The sequence below is a fragment of the Chaetodon trifascialis genome, chromosome 9 (assembly GCF_039877785.1).
Source record: "Chaetodon trifascialis isolate fChaTrf1 chromosome 9, fChaTrf1.hap1, whole genome shotgun sequence".
Classification (NCBI taxonomy): domain Eukaryota; kingdom Metazoa; phylum Chordata; class Actinopteri; order Chaetodontiformes; family Chaetodontidae; genus Chaetodon; species Chaetodon trifascialis.
Window position 1 is genome coordinate 27087679 of NC_092064.1, and position 27316 is coordinate 27114994.

Sequence of the window (27316 nt, forward strand, 5' to 3'; positions counted from 1 at the left end):
ACCAGCTAGAGGTTTTTTTTTTATAAATGCTTCGGAGCAGTCCACCGTTCTGCACTGCTCCCTCGCTGTAATGTCTCAGCCCATCTTCAGCTCCTCACTCTGTCGCAGGAGCATCTCCTCCAAGTGCTCATCGAGACGAAATCCAATTAGAGAGGAGGAAGCAGGCGCCCAAATCTTTCTGCTCTGCGCGCTCTTATTTTCCTCCTGTGCCCCTAGGCCTCGATTTATTGAATAATTAATTGCCTCCGTCGTATTTGCACATCCAGAACAGTACACACGTGCATGCTCTCACACTCTGGCACGTACACACACATTTACTACGTTTACCTCTAGTTATGAGTCCTCCCACTGTGTCACTTCCCATTTAGCGAATGAGTTCTGCTTCATTTATGGATCTCGTTTATACTCTGCCCCTCGGACGTTAATGTGCTTGAGCCTCACCAATATCACAAATGGGCCAACCGGCTCCCTGTTGCTGATTATGGGTTCACATTTGATGTTTTTCTATTTTTCGAGTTTGTTTGAAAAGAGGTTTATGCACCTCACGGGTCAATTCTCATGTCTTCATCCTCGATAAGTGGCTCATTATAATGCCTGATAACAGAGACGCTGCAATGATGATATAAAATCACCCTCATGGAGCTTTTAATCGGTGTTTGTGTTCAGAATTAATCTTCTCATCTCTCCGCTGCTTTCTAAATGTTTCCTTCGGTCTTCTCTCAGGGAGAAGATGCCGTTCCACCATGTGACGGCAGGCCTGCTCTACAAGGGGAACTACCTGAGCCGCTCGCTGTCGGACAGCGACAGCGACGTGCTGGCCAGCATCTCTGTGGAGGAGCTCGACGGTAAGAGCCGCCTGGCTGCTGTCCTGCCTTCTTCTTAATGTCTATTTAAAGTGATTTGGCTGCTGCTGCCTCCATTTCTACCCCCGTAATCATTGGCAGCATTTTACTACCAATGAAGATGAGCAGATTATATTTTGTGTAACATGCTAAGATAATGCATTTATTGTATTTAATCTAAGCATAATGTCTCTTCCCAAACTAACATTTTATTCTCAAGAGGTAGCACAGCAAAGGCAGCTCAGTTAGTCGCTGCACCTGGAACATAGTGCTGCATATGGATGATGAAAAACTCACTGCAGCTTTGTGTTTAGTCATGCCAGCTTGAGGGGGATGCGGAACCAAAGCTAAGGGAAGCAGATATTCGCAGCACTAGAAAAGTGACAAAGATGTCGAAGATCTTTGACTGTGCAGTGTCAAATCAAATGTGCGCACAGGTAATGAACCAGAGGACACCAGAACGACGGTCAGTCATGTGATTTTTAAGGCGGATCAGACGGTCACACGGTGGGAGCCACTGCGTAAAAAAGGACTATTTTTGGGCAATCAGCCTGTTCTCACTGTGGAATCCCAAACCCATATGGAACTTCATTTTTCACAAAACATCTCCAGTTACTGAACACATCCACAAGGGGGAGGGCAAAGAGTAGACTGTTTTAAAGGACAGGTGCTGATCAAAGTCAGCTTTTCAGTCAGTAATGCGTTGAAAGATAATCCAGAACCAGCATCCTCCTCCTCAGCTGAACCAACAAAGCATAGTAATGCATTATTCTCCCGGCGGCTTATCGCACCGGGAGCATTCACATCTGCTGGCTTCTCTGTCTGGCTTGGCGTCTGTGCTGTGGCTGTGTTTATGAACCCTTTGTTTTGGAACCTGTCTGAGAGTAATCACCTGGGCCTGTAGAACACAAACCTGATCAATTACAGTCTGCCGGAGTCAGCAGTGGCAGCCTCACAGGCAGCAAACAACCTCCACTCCCCCAGACCTCCAAAATATTAATCCATTGATGCAACATTAAGCTGCCGCCTGGAAAATTGGCTGCACAGCGCACGGTAATAGCCAGATACTCTGTCAGGGTGGAGTTTTAATATGCATGGAGATATTTGCAGCATCTGAATTTCTCATTTCTGTTTCAATGGGTTCATGATGTTTGGTGAATAAGGTGTGTTCAGAGGGTCCTCGTGAGGTCAAGTAAACACTCTGAAACTGAAGCCTGTCAACTGTATAATTACTGCAGCAGTATTTACTATAAACTACATGTTGGTTGAGTGGTGGTATGACAGCAGCTAGAGGGTGTAGATGTTTTGACTCTCTAGTTATCTGAGATCTGAGTGGGAGAAATTAGTCATTCATACCTTAGCAGTTAAGAAGTGTTTGTCACCAAGACACTTACCCATGAAACATCTCACCCATTTTCTCAGTGTCAAACCAGAGTACACAGATGTCACACATCCACAGTCTGCTGGGATCATCGCGGATTTCTCTCGGCAGCGATGTCCCTTGAGGACAAATGCTCGTGAATCAACTTAAAAAGATCCTCATCAGTGACTTAAATATTTTGCCTTATAGTAATCAAATGTTAATCAGTTGCAGTGCAAACAGAAATTGCTGTAGAGACTGATGCTAAATGTAGCTTTAACAAAGAAAGGGACTCATTACGCTTCCTGTTTGTCCCACAAAGCACAGAAATGAATGCATTAAAATTGGAAACATTTTAATGGTGAGCAATAATAGTTGGCGACAACGTTGCAGGTTGCATGTTGTATATTTTTTGACTGAACTGTGGCAGAGACTGTTAACTTACAGTCGTTTTCATCAGAGACCAGCAGAAACAGCCTCACCTGTCTTATCTTCTTCGAGCATCGTTAGCAACTCTTTCACGTGTCCCGCCGACTCCTTCTTCTCAGTGTAGCTCACGCAGCCTCCTCAGCGTGCACATTCAACACTTCTGCCTCACAGTATTTAAAGAAGATTTACTGTATTTGTCCTGGGCCATTAAAAAGCTCGTAGCAGTGGGCCAAGCTGTCACACAGCTCGCGCTATGGAATCAGTCAGCTGGAGTTTGTAGATGTTTCATCTCTCAGAAGAAGCTGCATAAATCAGTCATTCAGAGGAGGCTGGTTGTTTATCTTACTATTGATGTGCAGCAGGTAGCTATTCTCCAACTTTGTAATGTCAGTTGCAAAATCGTGGCCCTCATTTTGCTTTTTTTTGTGAAATTATAGTCAAGGCAGCAACAATGACAAGTCCTTTGCATCACTGCCAGTTGAGCCGCTGAGGTAACACTTCTTTAGTGACTGCAGAGTTGAGTTTGTCATCACTGCACAAAGAGAGCTAAATGTGTTGTACGGTCTTTAAACCAGCACAAGGTCTTTAAATGCCACACGTAGCTTGTAGGCTGGTATTAAAATCTTTGAAACAGGCTTCACAAGATGTTCCACTGATCATAGAAGTTTCAGTGTGTGAATATGGACACACACCACTGCTGTCACTCAACTGAAGACTGGCTTTGAAGATTAAGTTTGAGCATTTACGTCCAAGTGCCAGTTAGAGTTAGTGGTTCAACAGCAACAGCATCCCATATTCCTTCTGAACGTTGCTCACATCTTCATCGCCTCAGCTGTCGTTTATTCATCGAAATGTGTAGCACAGTCGATGCCTTGCATTGCAGCTCCTTTGTCTCAGAGACGCGCTGCCCTTGCTTCATGACATGAGTGCATCCTTTGTGCCCTCTAAGAGTAATTTGTATGTCATCCTGCAGCTCAGCTGTTAATTTAAGAGCAGTCAATTTTTGTCTCACTCATGGGCAAATTTATGCAAATTGGGTTACAGTATGGTGCAGGCAAGGACAAAGTGCAGGTTTCAGAAATCACCTTTATGCTGCTGGCTTGTCTGCTGTTGCATTCTTGCAGAGGAATCATAAGCCAGACTGCATGTGTTGAGTCCTGAAACAACAAACTGAGCTGCTTGTGCAAAGACTTAATGTAATGTCACATTACACTGAGTCAGGTTTTACTGAAATGAGCATAATCTCTGCACTTAGCCTGAATTTGAATGAATTCAGCATTGGGAACAGCAGAACATGAAAGCATTTTGGGGAGCTTTGTGACTGGGAACAAACCGCTCTCCAGTTTTCATCAAATATGTTGTACAGCTGAAGTTTCATTCAGCGTAATTTCCACAGGGTATACTGTTTACACTGTCTACAGCATGCTGGCATAGCTGGAGTGTTTATATACTGGAATAGCTCGAGCTCCAGTTTGGCTCTAACTGCAGACTGCTGCTGTCAGCGTATATTCAGCAGTTTAGTAGCATCAAGGCACTCCTCCACATGTTGAGCTGAATCTGTATCCACAGCGATAGTCGAGGGTGAATCTCAGGCAATAAAGAAGTCCTGGAGACAGGCTTTACACCAAAAACTAGAATAGGTTATTTTATTAAAGGTTTAGGGAAAGGGCAATCCTCCTCAGCTCCCAGGCTCTTCTTTCACTAAGTATGCTGAGCTGCACCAGACAGCAGTAAGCCTGCAGGGAGGCTGGCGTCTGCTCAGCCCACCAGTGCCGAACTTTCCTTGAAGGAGAGAGGGAGAAAGAACAGGGAGGCTGATGGGCACCAGCGTTAGTCAGCTTGTTTCACCTCCACGGGCACATAATCAGCAGGTGTGTTTGAGCTGAGAGACTTGGTACAGGACTGGGACCAGGAGTGAAGTTACTGGTCGTGGCAGTGGATCCAGGTATACTGTATGTGCTGACTGCCTGCAGCACACAGGCAGGACTGGTCTTAGCAGGAGTTTGGGGAGCTGTCCAGGGTGCTGACGGTGTGCTCCCTCTCCTCAATCCCACTGGGACCGAGAATCATTGATGATACTGATGCCAGGAGCCAAAGGAACAAACCTGTTTTCAGATCTGAGAGTTAAAAAAAAACAGTAATAAGCTTTTTACTATTATCTGAACTTTCATCAGCAAAATGATTCATCTATTCATTGTAAAATAACTGTCAGATTAATCAATATTGGAAATAATTTTCACCTTTTTTTAAAAAAAGCTGGCGTGAAAAGCTACCTTATTAGATATATGCAACAAAAATAATCATCTCCGGCTGGTTTCAAAGCCTGGACGCTGCGCTGACATGGTGTTACCGAAGACGCTTTTCAGTCGAAGGAGAAATGTGAGGCGTCAAATGTGGCGTGGTGAGTCTCTTCACTGTGTCACTGTCCAACCATCTGCCTTTCTTTGCATGCTAAAGAGATGAATGCTTGCAGTCACACTGGCTCAAAAGACTTGATGGAAGGTACATTTAAGTACATATACACAGTTGATGGCTGTCTTAAAGGATATTAAGGATATTATAAGTATTAGTCTGGTGATTCCAGGTTGTCTGACATTCATAGAAAAATGTATTTGCATACACCTAAGATCTTTTTGTTTTAACGCGCACATATCTTAAAAGCTGACTGTGAATACAGATTGCAAGTAATGCAAGTGAACAGACGCCAGTTATTCAAGCATGCACAGTCAGGGACACACTCACAATAAGCACAGGCCCTCATAAACATTTTAACACCGCAAGACATCATTTACATACAAAATTAACAAACTCCACCACTTTAGGATTCTGTTCCTTTTAAGTGGAGTTTTACTGCGACGCCTGTCGTTACTTCTGTCGCTTCGGTCGAAATATTGGTGCGCCAGATGTCAGATTTTGAGTTGGAAAGCAGCTCAGCCTTCCCCATGTGCCATGAGCTTTGATGGATAGGAGCATTTGTGCATGAAATGGACTGAATCATTTGAATGTATAAACCTGGTCTCCATGCTGTTCTGTTCCAATACGCTCCAGACACGGGAAAGGATTGAACAAAGGTCTGAGTCATCAGTGGGTTTACTCAGGAGACGCTCATCTTAATGCAGGGAAAAGAGCATGTGTGTTTGCGTGTGCACGTCCTGGAAAATAGTATCTGTGAAACAACACTTTGCATTGTTCCAAATGATGATGGTGCCTTATTTGCTCTGGGCCAGCTGTCTGTGGATGCAGCAACATGCTGTGCTGATGCAGGTCGCAGACTGTGACCTCTCATTATCTACTGTACGGACTCAACACAGTCAAAACACCGCTCTGGATTTTACGAGGCAATTCATAATTTACGCTCCATTTGTGGTTTGTTGTTTCAAACGATTTGCCAGCAGACTGCTTCAGAATGACAGCGGTGCAGCAGGATAATAAGGTGATTGATGGGCTCTTTTCTTAATGACTGGTTTTTGGTTCAGTTGGTGATTTCTTGGGTCAGGGAGTCAAAAAAAAAAGTGTTTGTTCACTGAAAAGATGTTGAAACACCCAACAATACATTTCCCACTCAGCTAAAATTGATTATTTTTTCTCCTTTGTGCTTAAATTCTGTGATATTTTCTGGTGCATTGTTTTTGTCTACTTACACTACAGTAATATAATGCATGCATAATTTCTTGGCATTTGAGTGTTGGAGTTTGAATCTTGGCTGTGATACCAGTGAATTTGCCAGCTTTTGTAGCCGCTGGAGCAAACACTTGCAGAGATATGCAGGGCATGTCCTCCATATGTCCCTTGAGAGACTAAAACTCTGCCTGTCTGGTTCCTGGGAAGGATGGAGTTAAACCGTCTATCCAGCCTCAAATTATTCATTGCTCAACAGTGTGCTCATGCATGTCATGCAGTCATAGTGTTCTTCAGAGAAGTGACATTCCACCTCTATTTAAAAACACCAGATGCCTGTCAGTCACTCTGTCTTTTCTTGCCATACACCCTCTGCTGTCTGTAGGCACACTTATGAAATATGCATTTATTAAAGCACATCGAAGCCTGCTGACTCCTTCCACTGATGACTTGGTCACACGTTGGGAAGCCAGCGAACCAGCTGCTGACTCAACTGTGTACAAGTGAAGCGTTTTTTTGAGTGAGTCAGGTTAGTAAAATGCAGCTTCAGCAGCTACACACACACGCACCGCTGTTAAGACAACAAACCCAGGACATGTAGATCACCAGGAACCTCCACAGGGAACCTCTGAGGTGATACCCTGATCCCGAATCGCTGGTGGAGGTCGTCAATACAGCAAAACTATGTAATGTGAGCAGGACGTAGGCTCCAAAAACATTTAGATTATTTCAAACAAAAGTGGCAAAGAGGTACAGTGCTTACAAAAGTAGTCCTGCGAGTCTGTGTTTTAGTCTTTATTGACAACTACACGACAAACTACATCTTCATAAAGGACCACTGAGTTGAGCCAACATTGCTCTGAAACTGTACGTTATGAGCTTTTCTGCAGAGATGCACCAGTCAGTATCAATATTTCGGATCGGTCCCAACTCTAATTTGATGTTGGGCTACAAGGTCTTTTATTATGTTCATTCCTACACTTCAGCTTTCATGCAGTTGCAGTATTTCTCACAAGAATCGGTCAGTAGAAAAGTAAAAAATATGGTTAACCACAGAGGTCTTTTTTTTTTTTGCTGCACACTGCAGCCAAAGACAAAGTAATTTCATCAAGTTAAGTTATAACTGCAGTCTAGATCAGACCCTCAGGGGTCACAATATAAATCTGAGGGCTCACAAGATGATTAACTGAGTGGGAAGGCTGACAAAATATGTCTCTGTTTCAAAAGGGCGTTTCTGACTTTTTTCCAATCCTTGCTTTGATGCATCTCTGAGGGAAATTTATGACTTTGGGCTCCATAAATAAAACCTGACCTGACACCTTCCTTTCAAGGGATATAGTAGATATTATGATCTCTGGCCTGTTATGATGGTGAAAGTACAACAGTAACTTTGAGCGGAGCCTGTCAGCATGTCTTGTAGATAAAACACGTGTCTTATAAGATGAGTTATCCCGCACCTTCGCCAGAACCTGTGGTGATAAATTCAGCATTATCGTAACTTTTCTCTGCGAGGACCACATCGTGTGCACAGACGTGATGCAACACCAGTGAGAAGTGAGAAGATTTCTCGGCTTGTTAACTGTCGGAGCAGGAGTGGTACCAGTAGAAGCGATGTTCTACGATACCTTTCATTCACAGCTCCATTATCTTGAAGGTCACAGGCTTCACCCTGGCAAAGCGCCCCTACGCAAACCCCACTGGTTTGATGCCAACTATTTGAATGTCACTTTGGATGATGAAATACCATTAATTTAAGCCTAAAAATACACTGTAAGATATGTAGGAAGAAACACAGTGCAAAGAGAATAAAGCAGCACACGGAAAGGTTACGAATACGAGGAGAGATGACGGAGGTTGTGACGGCAGGTGGAGAGAACGAGCTGATGGGTGGAATTGATCCTGTTAACTTGAGGCAGTGGTGCGAGACCAATTGCATAACGCACAATCCAAAGCTGGGTCAGACAGGAAGAGAGAGGGAGGGAGGGAGGTAGAGAGAGAGGTGTGCGGATGATGATGAACGAGGGGGAAGGGTGAAATGCCAGCTGACTTCATTCAGTGCAAGATGAATTCAAAGTTGTGAGAAGTGAGTCACCGCCAAAGAAAGAAGTACCAAAAAATACAGTTTTAAGGAGTAGTATCAAGAGTGTCCACAGACTGATGCACACAGCCCTGTGCATGACTGTGAATAAGTGTTTGTGTTTGTGGGAGCAGGAGGGCCGGGCATTGATTCTAGATGCTAAGTCGATTTCCTGTTTATCTTGGCAGAGATCCGGGAGGCGTTTAAGGTGCTGGATCGTGACGGAAACGGGTTCATTTCCAAACAGGAGCTGGGTATGGCCATGCGCTCTCTGGGTTACATGCCCAGTGAGGTGGAACTGGCCATCATCATGCAGAGACTAGACATGGATGGTGAGTCACATGCACACACACAAGCACGCATGCACAGGTGTGAGAATGTACTGTGCAATGCAGATCCCCTCATGAGTTACATCATGCTGCACATTTTGTTTTTATACAGAAATACATACAATAATTCATGCATGCTGAGTGTGTGCTCATGCCAAGCTATGCTGGATACTGGGTTTTCATAAAGGTTGTCCAACTGGACTGCATGAATCACTCGCTGCAGCAGCTGAATCTGTGCTGAAATGCATCTCAGACTGTGGCACAACAATACATTCAGAGTGCTTATGGCTCCTGCTGTCAAAACAATAAGATCTGAATCATTTCAGTCCTGCAGCACCGTCCTCACCTGGTGCTGCAGGAGAGGACGCTCCTGTCCTTGGAGAGAACACCCTCAGTGGCAAGGAAACACCTTCTTGCAGACAGCATTTGTGCGAAGGTTCAGAAAAAGCTGTCTGCATTGTGATTGACATTTTATTAAGGGTCGACTCTTAAAATTGTATAAGGCGGGGATGGGAAAATGCAATATGCAAATGTCAGATCACTGGGAAAGTTCCTCATGCTGCTATCAAAGCCTTTGATAAGTGCTTTTCAGTTTCGCAGTGAATAGGGAAATACCATAAATGTTCAAGGCTGGATATTAAAGTTTAAGAAGTTAGAGCGTCTTTATTCCTCTTCTGACTCATCGGCTTCAGAATCTCAAGAGACCGTCGCTGCCTTTGTGCCTCAGGGCCGGGTCTTGTTGCATCGTCTGCTGCGAGTTGAAGAAGCAGGCGAGGCTGCTTTCGGAGCTGATGAAGGTCACGGCAGCTTTTGTCTGTAAGGCGTAATGCTGTTTATTTATTCATCCGCCTGGTTCTCATTGTTCTTCCTGCTTCTGTACTGAATCAACACTTTTTTCAGGTATGTTTGGGAAGCCTCTGCTATCAAATGGCCTCAGGTCAACTTTTTTGTATGATTAACAAAATACTGAGGGTTTTCTTTTTTCAGGCATTGTTGAATCTGAGGACAGACCGGCTGCCTAGAAAGGCCTGTCTATTCAATACAGACAGCTCACTCAGGTCAAGAGAAAGGCCTTGACTTGAAGGAGTGTGACAGAACTAACATGGTGTGTATCAGCGAACTGTTGCCAGTAGGAGGCAAAGTACTGAAAATCTCTTACACAGGCTTTTATCATTGCAGGGCTAAAGCTTATTAGCTTTATTAGCTTATAAAATCCTGAAAGATGCAGTAATTAAATAAAGATGATATAAATCCTTTACTTATGCACGATAACACCGTACCCTTAAGTAACCTTTATGATCCTTTTCAGTATTTATTTAATCAAGAAGTGCATTGTAAGAATAATGTGAGTTAGATGTAACCCTCATTCATTCATTCATTCATTCATTCATTCATTCATTCATTCATTCATTCATTCATTCATTCATTCATTCATCCATTCATTATCTCCTCACTTACATCCACATGGCATCACGTGGGGCTGTAAGCACACGCTGATTGGAAGGACTTTGTTAGGGAACAATGTGAGAACAGGTCGTCACAATCTACTGTTAATCTGACAAATATGAAGTGTGAAAATCTGGCCTGCTTTTCCTTTTTTTTTTGGATAATTTACAGAGCGGTGTGTGAAACGAGCCTCTCATATGCATGTGTGTTGACACAATGACAAAGAGCCAGTGATCAAAGGCGTGGAGGAGAGGCATTAGCAGATGAATGAGGAGGCTTGATAGTGATTGTATCTCAGCCAAGTGGGCAGCTGTGAGCATCGGGTCCTCGGTCACAGCCATTGATTCTGAGCTCAGCGGCCGAGCCCACCTGATGCCGAAGATGCTGATAGGTTGTCTGCTCTGCTAATCTCTGCTGTCGAGCCAATCCATGTGGTTGTAATTGAGCTCTGTGTGCCCTTCGTGGAAAGGTATGACGACTCTTCTTTGTTCCAGATCACAGCACTGCACCAGCCTTTGTCTCAGTGTAGATCACGCGTGACCTTTTCCTTCTGGTGTTAATGACCTTGATGCCACGTCTCTCTAACTTTGACTCTAATAACTAACTTTGGATCTGTGTTGGCATGCATGAACTACAAACCAACAGCAACCAATATTTAGTTTTCATCCCATATTTGTTTTTAATCTGACTTGATTTTCTTTAACTAAAGGGAGCAGGATTTTGCATCTTTCTTCAATAATTCATCGCTCCATTTCGAGCTGAAACAGGATGCTTGGTTGTGACATAGCACAGGAAGAGACTGATCAAAAGCAGGTGGCTCGCGTATGACACACACAGAAAGTGACTCGGTGACTTTGTGCATTACGTTGAGCTGTCACAAACTGCGGATACATCAAAATGAGAGTCGGCGTGCAAGCAAGCACGCTGTGTTGGGAAAAGCGAAACAGGGCTTTTCAGGTGAAGCTGATGTTCCACAGCGTTACCTCATTTTTAGGGCTGTTTGCGTGTTTTAGTTTGGACCGTACAACATGGAGTAACAATGAGCTCTTGAGCTCACACTTTCTTCACCAACTGGCCTCTAACTCTCTGTCAGCTCTTAGGTGTTGGGCAAGTACAGTCAGAAGCTGTTTGCTGTTTTAGCAAATTAGAGTCTCACTTATGGACCTTTAACACCACTCACCTGTCTTTTGTAGCCTGGTAATAGTACACACATAAGTACTGCACTTCACCCTGTCTTACCTTGAACCTAGCCCACCTTTATCTCCACTGCCATCCATCCATCGTCCTCAGACCTCAGCACTGCTTCATCTGGCCCGTAGCCCTGCATTTGCCCTGCTGAATATGCGTGAGTGAAATGCAGTCGATGGCATTAAACGTTCCAGTGCCAGCATTTCCCAGAGCGGCTGCCACATCAGAGCAGGAGCAGAGGCGCCGTCGGTGCTGTGGTAACTTTCCACTGCAGATACAGGACGAGCATGGGAGCGAATTTCTTCAAATTTGGCTCAAGTAAACACTCAACAATGAACTGATTAGATTTTGGTGTTCAAAGGTCGCTGCGACCTCGCAAAACACATTTAAGTCAGGGATTCATATGCTAATTATGGCAAAATTGGGATAAGATGCAGTGCAGTGATGAGAGTTTGTATCAGTGTGCACAGCAGGAGCTCCTTGTTGTTGGTGATACAGAAGCTGTAATCTTTGATCTGCTCCATATCCAGCATTACAGAGCCAGTCAGAGCTCTGGTTTTTGATTCTCTTGTCTCAGAACTGTGTGATTTGAAGCATGCTGGCATTAGATTATAACAGCAGACACAAAAAGCATCCATGTTTCCCTTTAAGCCCAAACAAAGGGTGTAATGTAAAATGTAGAAAGCTTTTGCCACCCCAAGGCTTTTTACGTCTGTGCCATTCACCTGTTAAATGCAGGAAAATGTCATTGCATCACTCACGTTCAGATCCAGTCCCAAAAACAAGAGTCGGCGCTCTGTCGCAGCCTGGATGGTGCTCTGCCGTTCACAGAGGAACCATTCATCAGATCATCAGATGGATAAGGACTGAGTTGGGATGAGTTTTGTTTGCTCTGACATCACCGTCGGGCATGTGTCCTTTTCAACCAGTCTTTTTTCATTGTGCCAGGTGATGGACAGGTTGATTTCAACGAGTTCATGACGATCCTCGGACCAAAACTCCTCTCGTCTGAAACAAGAGAAGGCTTCCTGGGCAGCACAATAGACACCATCTTCTGGCAGGTAAGACTCTGTTCTCTTAAACACATCTGCTCTGTTAACTTTTGCTGAGGTATGAATCGAAGCAGATGAATGGACGCTGTGCGTCTCGGTTGAAAGATCAATCACTGCAGAGCCGAGCAGGAAGCATGATTATTTTCATGCTTCAGGTTTGGAGTTGTTGGAAACAAAGGCCCGAGAAGCAGTTCCTGGTCTGCTGTACGCTGTGGTCAGGTGTAACTCTTCTGTGAAAACTGTGAGCGTCACACACACCAGTAATTAGGCTGGTTAAATGTCATTTAGATGCACATATTAAGTATTGCATAATTATTAATGGTGCAAGTTATCGTGGCCTGAAAAGTGACATTTGAATGAGAAAGACCAGAGTACAGATGGATAGAAGGATTTCCTGTGTACAAACAAACATGGCTGCACGTGCAGGGGGGTCATGTCATTCATGCTAATTTAATTATTTTCAGTATTCAGTAGAAATAAGGAAACTTGTGGTAAGCCAGTAAAATTCCAGCAGCAAGTAGCAGTGATAACACTAACGCTGCAGAGAGTTTGCTCTTCAGGTACTGAGAAATGCTCATTTTATTCGTAACATTAGCATGTGTGAAAGTGACGTCGCTCTGGAACTAAGGAATCACAAATGGTGAACTAATCTAAACGAATTCGAACTCATATCCTCCGCGTTCTTATTCAAAGGGTTTCATGTTGCTGGAAAAGAATATTTGTGCTCAGAAGAAGAAACTGTCAGACTGAAGTATTCAGAGACAAACGCAGAGAGCTTTCTTTACCTCTCTGTAGTGACGCAGTCTGTAAACCACATTAAAGAAGAACTACTTTAGTTAACTCAGTTTCCATTATTTGGACTGTTTCTGTGCTCTTTTGAAGGGCAAAATAAATGCTTGATATACATCATCTCCATCCTCTGAGCGGTGTTGTGACTGATGATGGTAATATGTGACCCTGACAGCTGGACTGTCAGAGGGGTTTGGAGGATCTGGAGAGACTCAGAGTGACAAAGGAATCAGCGGTGAACGAAACAAACATGAGAGAAAATGTCAGTACAGGAGTGAAAGAGACTGACTTTGAGTGAGCGGGACAGAGGATGATGAATGTGCAGACAATAGAAGGAGCGAGAGAGCATGAATGGGGATGATGACAAATCGAGCAGGTGTGAGGGAAAGAACGGGACGTTTGGCATTGATAGTAACACTTGGCAACCCCGTCTCTTGATGTAATCATCGGCTTGACCCGGGCTTTTTCCCTGAGGCAGGGGCTCGTGCTTTTACACCGCGAGACATAAGTCTTTGGGGGTATGAGTGCAGGCTGGGCCAATGTGCTGCCAGCCCCATTTGGCCACTGCGATAACCTTGGCTTGTGCAGGACAGCGGTTGGCTTGGCTCTTTTTTGTTTTTTTACTGCTCTAAGTCAGGCTGGTGGTTGTGGGTTGGGGTGTGTTACATCTGCTCTTACAAACCCACGTTTCTTGACTGATGCATTCGTGCCTAGAAGCAGGAATCAGCACCTATCGTGACTATTCCTCCAGTTGCTTGAGGTATTAGTTTTGTGCTTAGTTAAGTTTGTTAATGGGCTGCTGTGCATGACTCAGCCTCTTTCTATGTATTCATCGTGCTCTGTCACCCTGCTTGAATATCTGCCGTGAGGTAAATGTCTTTCTTTCTGTCTTTCTTATAAAACATTGCATTTGCTCAGCAAGACAGAACATGTGGTGTCCCTTTTGTGCAACAATAGAAGAATGGAAATGATCTTAGCAATGCAAATATACATGAGGAGAAATAACACTATCTGCTCGAAAGCCCACCCAGCAGTTCAGGAAACACTGAATAAACCATCGACCACGACAACTGTTGATGCTGGCTCATTATGTCCCACTCATCAAAATTCAGAAACTACAGTGGACTCGCAATTAACAAATCTTGCCTGCTCTTAAAAACAACTTTTCCTTTGTGTCAGCTAAGAACAGGGCGTAAGAGAATAATCATGATATGTGAATATACAGTGTTTGCTTTTGGCTTTTATCCTTTAAACCTGCACTGTTCATTCTTATTAACATGTAGTATAATGCCAATGTGTAATGAGATCAAGGCTGTAGAGATGAACCCAGAGTAATTTATCACCCAGTTTACACAACACAAACAGGAGCTAACAGAGTGGAAATGTACAGTAATCACCAGACGACAAAGTACTGCTAATAATGCTCTGCGTCTGCTAGATGTGCAAATACTTGTTTGTCAGCCATGACAGCCAGATGATAATGTCAGGTGGGTTTATCATCTCATTTTGGAGTTCTGTTGTTCCCTAGTGGCCGAAATGTGGACAGGGATCATTGTTCTTTGAACACCGACCGCTGACTTTGAAAAACACACAGTGATTAAACGAGTTAACTTAATCTGACTTTGTTGAAGTATTTCTTTTTCAAAACTTTCCAGAAATGGTTTTCATATTTTTCATAAAGGAAGAGTCAATATCATCGTAACATCCTCTGTAAATCTTTCTTGAGCTTTACTGCAGTACATTCATTGAGCACATCTAGTTTTAATAATCTGCCTTTGAAGAATAAGAATCCAATGAACTCATCTTGAGGAATGAGTCGGTCGGTCGGTCACTGTGCATTGTCGAATTATTAGAAGACTCAAAGCAACTAATTGTTGTTTTTCTTCCATTTTGGAGCTGCAGTAGCCTTTATGTTCATCACAGAGAGCCGAGCAGCCACTAAGGAGTAAGAACAAAAAGCTTGAAACCATTTAATAAATCCACAAACCTATGCAGCCTCATGACTGATCAGCCCTTGTTAAAGCAAAATCTGAGTCAGTCTGAATAACCAACCTTTTCCATAAAACATGAATCATGACAAGCACACAACGACGACGCAACACTGCAAGCATTTAGCTGGAGGGGTTTCATGTAACCCTTATTAAAATCCGCAGTTATCAAAGCATTTGACAGTGTTTCACGGATTACATTTTCCTCCGTCTGGCATTTTGTAGGATTTTACCATTAAGTATTTATTTTTCCCCAGTCGAGGTTGTCAGAGTTTGTCTCCATCAGAGCAGAGCAGGATTCACTCAGCGGGAGTGTGATGCAAGGCTAACTCGTATGAACCAGATATTGTGTTCTGGTTCGGTCTTCTTGAACCATGACAGCAGTTCAGTTCTTGTCTGCGGAGAGATTTTCTCATTGCACTAATGTCAGGAAAAGTGTCACATCCTCACCAGCTGGAGTGATGAGATAATGATTCATTTGCTGTCACACACTCACCTTCCTACTCACTCGTATCTGCTCTTGAACAGTTTGTTAATGTATCTAATTATCCCGTCTGGATAATTATGAGCTTGTAATTGAACAACTGCAAACATTTTATTTTCCTCTGTTTTGTTGATCATCAGCAGGGCATGTATGTGACTTACTGCTATATTTCATCTCTGGAGTAAACACTGATTATATAGATTTGTTTATATGGTGACATCTCTAATTTCGTTTGAGCTGAAGTCATTTTTTAATGTTTTGACAGTCCATTGAAACAAACTGCAGTAATCTAACCTGTTCAAATGAACCGAATGCATGAGCCAGTTCTCAGAGTCTGATATGAATCTTTTTGCTGTTACATTTTCATCCTTATCATCATTACAGTATCAAGTGGATTTTATGCTCCATCTTACTTTACATTCATCTATTTTTATGTCCATTATGTCTTTTCTGTGTAAAGCACTCATGTGATTTCTTTCTTGTAAAGCCCTTTGAGCTGCAATTCCTGTATGAAATGTACCAAACAAATAAAGTTTATTATTTATTATTCATATATTTCTCAGGTGGTAGAATGATGATGTTGTAATATATGAAATGTGATTTTTGGGCAGCACCCAGGATGACACCCAGGTTTCTGACCTGCTCCCTGGCCTTCAGGTTGCATGATAAAAAGTATGAAGTTGCCTCTGGCCTGTATATGTGTAATGCACTGCATCAGATTGGCAATTGGGTTAAGGTCATTGGAGGAATATGAATATGAAGTGTGATCACGCACAGATTAAAAAGTAGTGGGCCAAGGATTGACCCTTGTGGTACTCCAGAGAGAATGTGGAGCTTTTATGATTTAAACTTGTGAATTGACACAAAGAAACTTTGTCATTTGAAGTAGGATGAGAACCAGTTTAAAGCTGTGCCTCATAATCTGATGGTTCCATGCAATCTGCGAATTAAGATTTCAAGGTCTGTGGTGTTGAAGGCCGCCGTGAGTCCAGTAATACAGGTCCTGAGAGTTTCTGAGCATTTTCATTTAAGGTCACTGACTACTTGAGCTAGGAGCACTGTATTGGCATTGCTCTGGAGTGGTTTAGATCTTATTTGACTTAGGTTTTTCTGTCTGTCTGTGGATCTGTATCATCCTCAGCTCCTCTCTGTTGTGAAGCTCCTCAGAGTTCTATTCTAGAGCCACAAGGCCTCTTTTGCCTTTATATGCTCCCTTTAGGGTCCATTCTCAAGAATTCTGGCTTTCTGTTACACACACAAATTTACCTGCCTATGTAACGGAAAGATGCAAACTCCTTAAAACCGCTGCTGAATTGTCTCAAAGACATCAAGGCTTGGCAATAAGTTCCTTACACCTAGCTGATCAAGCCAAGTTTCTGTTAGTCTGATGCAGTCCAATTTATAAGACCTTGTCTTATTACATCATGTTTTTATAGCTGATGATCTAATCTTTAGTGAGGTCGTCTTTAAAGTGTAAGCTGAAGTCAGAGTAGTGGGTCTTTATGTCTATATGTCATCTGGCATCTCTTAGGTTTAACTAAGTGTGGAGTTCCACGATAATACACTGAGGGAAAGTGTTAATGAGCTTTTGATGTTATCACAGCCGGTCAGGAGGTGATGTCTTTGCTGCATTGAAGAGTCAGTTCATGTTTGGATGAAGAAGGTCATGGCTGAAAACTTGACTCCTGTTCAGGAAGGTCGCAAAGTTGTCTACAAAGGGGATGTCCATAGTTCTACAGTAACCTCTAAGCCACATGTGTACTGTAGTTGTCCCTCACATGATGCAGTATTATTTAAGTTTATCCACAAGATTGATGAAATCCGGCTTCAATGTTTCTGATTCCTGGTGCTGCCGTAATTCATAAGTTGTGAAAACTCATAAGCCAGTACTTGTCAAAAGTCATAAGTCATAACTTGTCAAACACAGCGTGTGCCATCTCTGCCCGCTTGACATTTACCACATGATTTGATATGATTTCCTTTGTGGAGAACAGAGCGAGCTCAGCTAGTTTGATGGTGAAGTTGGTATTTGTGCTGTTTTATATGATCCAGCATTTGTAAACATTTGGGCCTGCTATTCTCCTTTCTTCTTTCAGATACTAAAATACAATATCATTATATCATTGTTTTGTTTCCTCTGTTTTTTTGGCTCTTCTTCAAAGTTGAACATCGTTTGCATGGCAGGGATTGTGGCCAACACATTGTTCCAAAATCAATACTGGAAGCTCATTCAGTGCAGTGCACCATGCGGCAGAGCGCCGGTCTACACCTGAAGCTTCCTGATTTGTTACTAGCCGTGCAAGCAGAGGAATGTGATCAAGAAGTTTGGCATTGCTTTATAATACCCAGCAAAAAATGTGGGTGGTTGAATCAGCACCGTGATGAATCAGTAATCAGTAGTTCCTGAATAAATCCAACTCAAGGAATAGATGATGAGTGACTAGAGAGCAGAATGGGAGACACTATGCCGATGAACCATCTGACTGATGACCGCTGTCGTCATGGGTCATCCCTGATTAACTCTGAAGCAAACTAGTAACGACTCAGTCATTGCTCATTACGTAACTCTGCATTAATCAGGATTCCGCTTTAGTGTAAAGATTGCTGTTGTCATGATGAAAGACCGAAAGGGAGAGTGGCTGAGTTTATTTCCTGTGATAGTTAAAGTGTGACTGGTCGGGCTGTCCTCACAATAAGACAAAAGGTCTGAATCAGGCATCTGTTAATCACTGTAAGACAGTTTGTCTCAGCACAGAGTTCACCCTCATTTAGCAAGGCAGGCACTTACATCAGAAAACATAAAGACAATATCAAAGAAAACTAAGACTATAGAGACTGTTGTTAGGACTCGGTATGTAGTGCCTGTTTGTTGCCTGTCTGTTTTTCTTATCAATTTCCTCTTTTCCGTTCATCTTTCCTGCATCATAGAAATCATAGGAAGAGTACAGCTGAAATTCACTGGGTGTTATGTGTGACCACCTAATGCATATATATAAGTATTTAATACTTGAATGTGCATCTGCTTTATTGCTGTCAAAAATTAAGTGAAACCTGCTTTTATGCTGCTGTATAATTCATGATCAACTTCATCCTTTCTCCTGACTCAGCTTATCCAATGTCCAGTTTTTTACATTACCTGTGCGGTACTTGTATTTTAATCAAGTCAGTTATTCCATTCAGTATTAGACTTCACTGTCAGCAGTTTAAAGAATAATATCTCGAACACAGGCTGACACTTTGCTCCTCACATGCAAATTTATGCTCATAACTTAAACGTGAAGTTAAAGTTTATCAAATGTTGGCAAATCCTCAAATACTGATCACAGTTGATGGCAGTTATTTCTAAAGATCACAAGCCTTTCAGCAAAGTCGGTGATACACAAGCGCTGCAGGTCTGGTTTGTGCGTCTTGTCCTCATAGCTGATCGACTGAATAGGTCGACTACCAATGACTCCCAAAATGACATCTGTATGACCTTTGCAGCCATAGTGTCTGTTTCTTAGGAAAAGATCATGGTTAAAAACATAAATGTCGCTTTCATTATGTAACTTCAGTACGAACAAACTGGGACTTTCTTCCCCCTTTGCTCCTGTGATAATTACTACGACCACTAGAGGTTGTCGCCTCTTAATTAATGTAGACTTAACTGTAAATATGGGTCATAATATTCCACTTGCACAGATGACTTATACGGCCGTTTCTCTTGTGAGGACGGGCTGGCTTTGCAGCCTAATGCTTTGAAAAATGGCCTTTCAGATGTGCATGGTTCTGTGGAGACCTGTGTTTCTCTGTGTGCAGCAGTGTGGGGCTCTCTGGAGCAGCTGACGCCCTCCCAGCGCTGTCCTGTTTATTATTGCCTGGTGGTTTGAAAACTCGGATTATCAGTTTATGTCCGTGCTGATGAGGAAGACGAAGCACTCACGGGAGGAGGGTTGAAAAGGGTTGTCTTCACCTCAAGGACTGCGCTCTGCACGCAGGAATAAAAAATGCACGAGGACGTTCGTCTGCAGAAGTGGAGCGTGCCAGGCTTGTTTTCCCAAAACTCCAAAAATTATCATATGTGATAAGACGAGAGTTTCTGTACAATGATAACAAACATTATGTCTGGATTTCAGCTTTCTAAACCCATCATTTTTACACTAGAGGTGGCAGACTCTCAACTGATGGTAGCTTCAGTCTAACGTCTTTTGCTTTTTGACTGGTAGGGTTCACACACAGTACTACCCATTTCTCACTTTTAATGTCTTTGGTTTATGGTGCAGAATGAATGTGTCTTCAAAAAGGACATTATTCTTATTCTATATTTTTCTTGACAATGACAATTTGCCAACCGTAGGGTAAATATCTATTTCCCTGTGTCTCTCTGGCACAGCCCAGGCTGTAATGTTGGTTTTCCTCATATATTCACAAACTAATCTTCTCATATCGAGCAATAAATGCATGAAAATCATCTTTAAAATCAGTGTTCCTGGCAGCCAGAGGATGGGCAACACTAACGGGGGCTGGCAGAAATTTCTTGTAGCTGTAAGCTTTTTCACTGAGACTTACTTCACAATTTTCTTTTACATCCTATCATTGCCCCGTGTAAGTGGATATCAAATTGGGTTTCCTGATTACTCTGCTCGGAGACATGTACTTAAAAGAGTTCTCTACCAATTCATCATCGCACTCCTATAAAATTGTCAGACTCATGATGCTGCAGGAACAGAGATATTGTCTTTTTTATTTCATGCTTTCTTCTTGCTTGTCAAAACATAGTACCCACATTGTAACTTGGCTCTGAAGAGGCTGGAGAGGGTGTGTTATACCAGTAGCAGCTTTTGTATCAGCAGCATTGAGCCGTCAGCCTTTAGCAGAGGTGAGGAGCAGGCTACAGGAGCCTGATCAGCTCACTTCTCTCCAGCTCCACAAGTCTCACGTTAGGCAGCTCCAAAGGCTTTGTGCAGCTTTTTTCACTCATGCATTAATACTCAGCAGACTTCAATGTGCTTTTTAGAGAATATACAGATTTTATATATGATTTTTCTACACGCCTGCCTATCAAAAGCCTATTTGTGTGTTTGTTCCTTTGTTCATTGTACAGACCAGTGAGTTAGGTATCATGCAGCCTATACTGTACCTTCTGAAATAATTATGTTGTCTTAAATACTCGAGATTTTGGAGGCCAGCTGGGCAGTTTTCACCAGGATGTGTCACAAAATCTGTGGTTGTGTTAAACAAGTGTAATTAGAATAATCCCTCCAGCAAAAATGTCAGTAAATCTTCCTCCAGAAATACAGTTTTTATCAAGCTAATGAGGAAGAACGGGGCAGAGTTTAGAGCTGGTTTCTCAGAGAGCAGACGTCAGGGGGAGGATGTATGTGAGGAACCCTGTCTAATGCACACATCATCATTACCTTCAGCTCACAAAGACTCCTTTCATTAGATGGTTTTCTTTGTTTTAGCCAGCATTTTATCTGTAAAATTACATTTTGTCACTGTCAGGCAAAAATCTGCTATCTTCAATTTTGGTGATTTGGGTGAATTCAAATAAGTTGGATGGTAACAGGCTCCTTCGTAAGTTGAGGCACTGACTTCAGATTATCACAGGACCTTTTGTGCTGACTGCCGAAAAGTGTCCATTCGTGAATAGAAAGTCAGTGTAGTTCAGTTGGATTTAAGGTCTTGCAACGCTACGGATTTTCATCCTGTTCATCAATTCAGGCTCTGATTTCTGAATCTAGCAGCATCAGTTTGCTGCGAGCAGCTAGCATGTTACTTATCATTAGTAAGAGAAACTAAAGGATCTGGTTTTACACTTTTGATCCCACCTCCTGACAGTTTGAATTTAAGCCTCTGCCTCCTTCAGACTTTAGAAATGTAGACTTTCGTCGTCATCATCAGGTTCATTAATCTTCCTTTTTTCTGTCTTTTGTGCCAGGACACAATTTTGGATGTATAATGACTTTGAAACATCTCATCTGTGATTAATAATACATGGGGCACAATGATTTTTGTGGAGAGGAGTGAGAGTAGGCTAATATTTGTGTTGGCCCGTCCAGAGTTAGCCTGATGCTTAGTGGAAAATGAGAGTAAGTCTGTAATGGTTTCAGCTCTCTGCAGAGAATACAGATCAAATACGCAATATCCTTTAAAGTCCTCGTTCCCAGAACATAATGTAATGTCATTTATAAAGGCATGTCAAACTCTTACTGTATACACTGCGTTTACTTTTAATATGTTGGAAATGGAATTTAAGATGTGTTTCAGAAGGTCACTTTTTAAGATCAGACTGTTCTACATTAAGATCTGCTTGGTGTTATTTATTCCCTGCCAAGGAAACCAGCAGCAGTGTCACTCAGGAGAACTGCCTGCTAAGACAATTACGGTGCAGTGTTCTCCAAATAATATAATAAATGCTGTATGTGTCTATTATTCTGTCGTTGTAATGCATAATAACGTCGATGAATGGTGTGATTTAGCTCCATTACTCCCTGCAGCCGTTCAGATTCAGATCATTTCCATCTTCGCGTCACAGCAAGGTTACACTAAACGTCTCTCTCTCCTTGACCGAGTTAAAGTAATGACAGAAGTTTGGATATGCCAATTTGATACCCAATGATACTTTTAGATTAAATGTCTGCAATTATTATCTTTCTTCAACCCCAGTGGTCGCGGCGATGTAGGCGTAATTCGGGCTTCTCAAACGAAACACTGAATGGCTGAAGCTCAAATGAAACTGCAGAGCTGCTGACTGTCAGCAGTCCTGCCCCAGGTGTGCGTGAGGGGAGCCAGTGCTTCTCTGACAAGCGTTTGCTGGGTGCATGATGGATTCCAGGCCGCCATGCAGGATGTAAACACACTGTGAGGGCGTTCACATGTCTGCTGGGAAGGCACAGAAGGGAGAAAAATCATATTCCCCTTGTCAGGCATGGCCTTGAATAGCAATGAAGGCGGCAGAGAGACATGACGTTACAGTTAATCAACTCCCACACATGCACATGCACGCATCCTCCCGTCCCCTCCCTGTACCTAATCACCCTCCTTCAAGCAGTCAGATCCACTTTGAGTATCATCCCTCTAAATGTGGCCATCCTCACATTCCAGCTCAGAGGTTAGGAGGTGAATTATGGAGGATTATCAAAGTGAAAATGACTCCATTTGTCTCAATCGTGCCAAGCGTTACGGCGCTATTATGCCAGAAAAGAGCATCATTTTGATCCCTGGCCAGAGTCTTCTCCTCAGAGGTCTTCGCTCTCACTGTGAGACAGAACAGAGCTTTTTATGATGACCTCCAGATGAGTTTTACAGCACGGACTTTGGTGTATATGCAGTGGTTTTGAATATCTTCACTGTCATTTCTTGAACTGTCATTAGTTCAAGATCGAATATTTAAATTCCACTTTAGGTTTTCTTAGCTTCCATGTCCAGTTTTTGGTTTTCTTAAATACAACTCAAGGTTTATCCTTTTAAAAATATAATAGAAAAATTCATATTGAAGTAGAGTTTTAGTAAAGAAACCCATAGATTATGTTTTATTGTTTACCAGTACTAGAAGCAGCACTTTCTATCTTTATATTCATTGATAACACACCACTGCAGCTCCTGCCACCATACGACAATGAGAGTGGGACGTTCCTGTTTGTTTGCATAGTATGCTAATGTATGCATTGTATTTTATAATATCATCCAGCTTCTAGACACGCCGATACTATTCCCAGGACATATCACTTGACGTTGATTGCGAACAATGCAAAGTAGACAGGTCATTGCAGGTAAATAAAGCAGATTATATTCTGTGCTCAGTAAGAGGCTTATACAGATTAAAGCCTCAAGCGTTTGAGAGCGGATGTAAATGCAGCGAGTCTGGAGCGAGTGCTGGAGTCGGGCTAGCTCTCCTCCTCCCAGCTGAGAGAACATGAATGGTGCTGTTTGAAGCACACAGCTCAGACCTCCTCTGAAGCAAAAGCACATCTTCCTTTCTGCTGCTCTGCTGTATGAAGCCTCTCTGTGTGATTTCGAGGAGCCTTTTCTCGCATGTAGTTTGTGGCATTTGGGTCCCAACCCCTCCTGCTTATGTCCCACGTAACTTTAATTACGTGTGAGTCAGCTTGGCTACCTCAGTGATTCACTTCATTACAGCTCCTTCTCATGCAGAAGTGTGAGCGACACATTACTGTATTTTCTGCATAGCCGCTTAGCTTAAAATGCACTTGCATGTTCATTTGTGCACTGGGGTGCCCAGAATTTTAATGATGTGTCTGTCAATCAAAATAAATGCCTCTTTCCGAGAGGGGTGCTTCTTCATTTTTATCCACTAACTAATCACAGTGTAGAATCCTATTTAGACGAATGGAGACAAGCATTTGTCAGCTTAATGCCACTGAAAAGACAGGTCCGTTTGTCCGTGTGCATCATTTCACGGCGTAGCTCGCTGTGCTAACAGATGGTTTAACCTTTTTTCCTCTAAGCTGTACCTGAAAGTCTCATCAGAGCTGCAGACAGCAGTGATACACGGAGAATATGGATGTATGGCCTCAAAAGATTTTGGCCTTTTGCTCATGTTCGTTAGCGTTTCCTGAGACGGTAGAAGCTCAACAAGCCGAGCTCTGGCTTTGAATCCTCAGTCCTCCACACACTAAAACAGTATCTGATATGACGTTTCTGTGAAAATGATTTAATTTCAGATACGAGAGTGAGCAGGTGAGCATCTCGTGCTGGATGCTGTTTTCAGGCCTTTGCTTGGAAAGAAAGGAGAAAGTCTCATCGCTCCGCTGATGTTTCAGAGGAAACTGGTGCATGAAGGCGAATGAGCTTACTTTTAGAGCCTGGTGTTCAACACCTCCATCCTGCTCTGCCAGCCTGCTGGATCTGGTGCTCTTTCGACTGCTTTAAGATAAGAAATATGCTACATAATCAGTTCCAGGCTTGAGTGTGGGTCCTGTTGTCAAGTGCTGCTGCTGCTACCCTCTGGGCTTAATTAAACTGTGTGCTGAATATTTTCAGGTTTGGATCGAGCTGCAATCGAACGTTAAACCCCCAAGAAAAATTGTGCTTAGAATTAAATTGGTCTCCCATGTTTTTCCCTCCACCTCTTGATCCCACTGTGTTTGTTCTGTCTTCAACTCATTCTTCTATTTGCTATCTGTCTTTCCTTCTGCCTCTTCTGTTCCCCCTTCTTCTTCAGCAGAGCCAGTGAATTACATGAGGCCGGGCATATAGATACACTAGATCCCACTAATGAGGACCATGAACCTCAGGCAGCTCCTCTAGCCTGCTCTTCTCCAGGGGTTAATGGGAGTAATTTCTCCTTGATTAATCATATCAACAGTAATTGGCTATTGATAGCATTCTCAGTGGTTTTAGGCAGCTCCCCTCCTTTGTTTACACTCCTCAAATTGCCTCTGAGTTAAGCCAGCTAAAGCCTGCTGTAGTTTGGATTTGCTGCCGGTGCTGACATTGTGTCATTGTGCTTGCAGAAAATGAAAAGTGAATGTTAAGTGAGTGAACGTCTTCAAGAGAGACTAATACCCTCTGTGCTGAGATCCGAATAGATTTCTGTGAAGGATTCACAGACTGTTAAATACCTGATGTGAGCGTTCGTCTGAGCCTCTTTGATCAGAGTGTTCTGCTTCAGATGAAGTTGTGTGCGACTGCATGATAAGTTGTTTGTCGTCTGGCGTTTGTTGATCACAGGACTGCAGCTACATTAAAGTGTTCGCTGGGCACAACCTCTGCACAGGTCTGGCTAATTTCCTCAGTGTCCGTTTTCATCAATGCTCCGTGAGGCCAATGTTTCTGTCACTTCACACTGCTGACTGGTTTGACGTATGAGCCCCATTTCATTTTTCCACCTGTTTTGACTCTCATGGCCCACATTATGTTTTCTTTTTCTCAATTAATCTTCTGCCCTTTGACGGCTGGGTACCGTAGTGCTAATGGAGACATACATTTCTCCTGAAGGCTCTGGGCCTTTCAGAGGGGTGGATAGGCAAAGATTAATAAAGATGCTGAGCATTCATTTTAGCAAGGAAAGGACTGTGTGCGTGTTGGAATCAGCATTAAGCAAGAAAAGGGGAGGAGATAATGAATATACTAAGTCTGGCCTCATTACCTGTGGCATGTCCTATGAAAAGCCTATTTGAATGCATTATTCTTTACATTTACAGTGTGATTTGCACTCATATAATTGTCAGTTATGAAATGATTAATCCTTTAAAAAGAACAATTTGGAATATGTTGACATTGATGCAGATTAATATTAACAGCCGAATGACGTTCACCGTAAAATCCTGTTGCTGATACACTGTAATCACAGATGAGGAGGAGCAAATCTTCACACCGTGTCGACAGATGTCAGTGCTTTTAGCTGCGTGGAATACATTAAGGCTGCAAAAGGAAGGCGCTCAGGAAGTCATTATGTGAAAATAAGATTTCAATGTGAGAAGTGTTGACCAAGCAAAAAGCTAAGCTACGAATGTAGGAGATGGAGAACATGTATATTCTTATACGTATACTGAGAAGTGTTGTCATGGGAAAACTCTGGAGCAGATTCAGATACTGTATTGTGAATAATGCAAGAGCGTGTATAAACTGCTTTGTAAATAATAAATGTACCAGCAATAAATATCACCACCGTGTGCAACAGAAAGGTTAGCAAATCCTGAAAAGTGATGGCTCAGAGATTGTTGGTTGAGAAACTGTCTGACATACAGCAGACGCTGGGGTCAGAGCTTAAAGGCTCGTCGCTGTCAAAACCTCCACCTGTTAACTTTCACCATCAGCGACAATGGGTACGACCTCCCATTTGAGTTCATGAACAAACATTCAGTAGATGGATTGAACTGTCCCCCCCCCCCCCCCCCCCCCCACTTCTGACTGGGTGGTGATGCAAGCAAGCTCTGCACAAAAAAAGCAAATGTTGAAATCATTAAATTGACAGCTGCAACTTCTCAAAGTGCAAGAGGATGCAATTTTGTTTGGCGGGAAGAAAACTGTCATCCTCTCCAGGATGACAAATCAGCTTCAAACTTTTCTTCCTGTCATGCATTTTGTTCGTGGTCTGGCAATGTAATTGCATTTGTGTGCATTGTAAAGGTTTACAGCTAAATCTCATCTCACCTGTAGACGCTTAATAGGTTTTTATGGTAGAAAACCAACGTATCTCTCAGAATTTGAGCAGCTTCAGAGGTCTTGCCGGGAGTCTTTGGTCATTGTAAGTTTGTGCTGTTAATTTGCAAACCTTTATTTACTTGAATTTGAATGTAATATTTCTGTCTGTGTCACACTTTCTTCTATTCAGACGCGCAGCAACAATATCTACAGATTATATTATCAGTTTGAGTTACTGTCAGGACGCCTCACAAAAAATAAGAAAGGAAAAACAGTGACAGAGAGTGAGGTGCAGTCAGATTCCTGCTAAACACCACTTCACACTTTTCCAGAAATGACAGTGACAGTGAGCGAAGTGACAGATTTAAAGAGCAACATATTCAACAAAGACAGTATTAAGGGCTTGTTGAAAAGAGCAGAGGTCATGAAAATCTGTAGCTGTGGTTTGTGCATTCAGATGAATTTGGGAACCAGCTGCAGCATGCTTCAAATGCATTAATATATCTGCCATTTAAAAACAAAATACTTGCCAGCTCATTGTGTTAAAATTTAGATTAGCAAATGCATGTAATTGGATTGTACAGTGTGTGCAGAGCATTATCTGTGGCTGTATAATTTGGCCG

At 42.7% G+C, this 27316-nt stretch overlaps 1 protein-coding gene across 2 annotated transcripts in view; it reads left to right on the plus strand.

Moving 5' to 3' along the window:
- Positions 1 to 27316, plus strand: part of caln1 (calneuron 1) — a 50122-nt gene that overhangs the window by 9541 nt on the left and 13265 nt on the right. For both annotated transcript variants that reach the window (XM_070970854.1, XM_070970853.1), the window contains exons 2-4: positions 724 to 845; positions 8515 to 8658; positions 12238 to 12350. In XM_070970854.1, the coding sequence (XP_070826955.1) occupies positions 731 to 845; positions 8515 to 8658; positions 12238 to 12350 (372 nt within the window). In that variant the 5' untranslated portion in view covers positions 724 to 730. The remainder of the gene's footprint in view (positions 1 to 723; positions 846 to 8514; positions 8659 to 12237; positions 12351 to 27316) is intronic.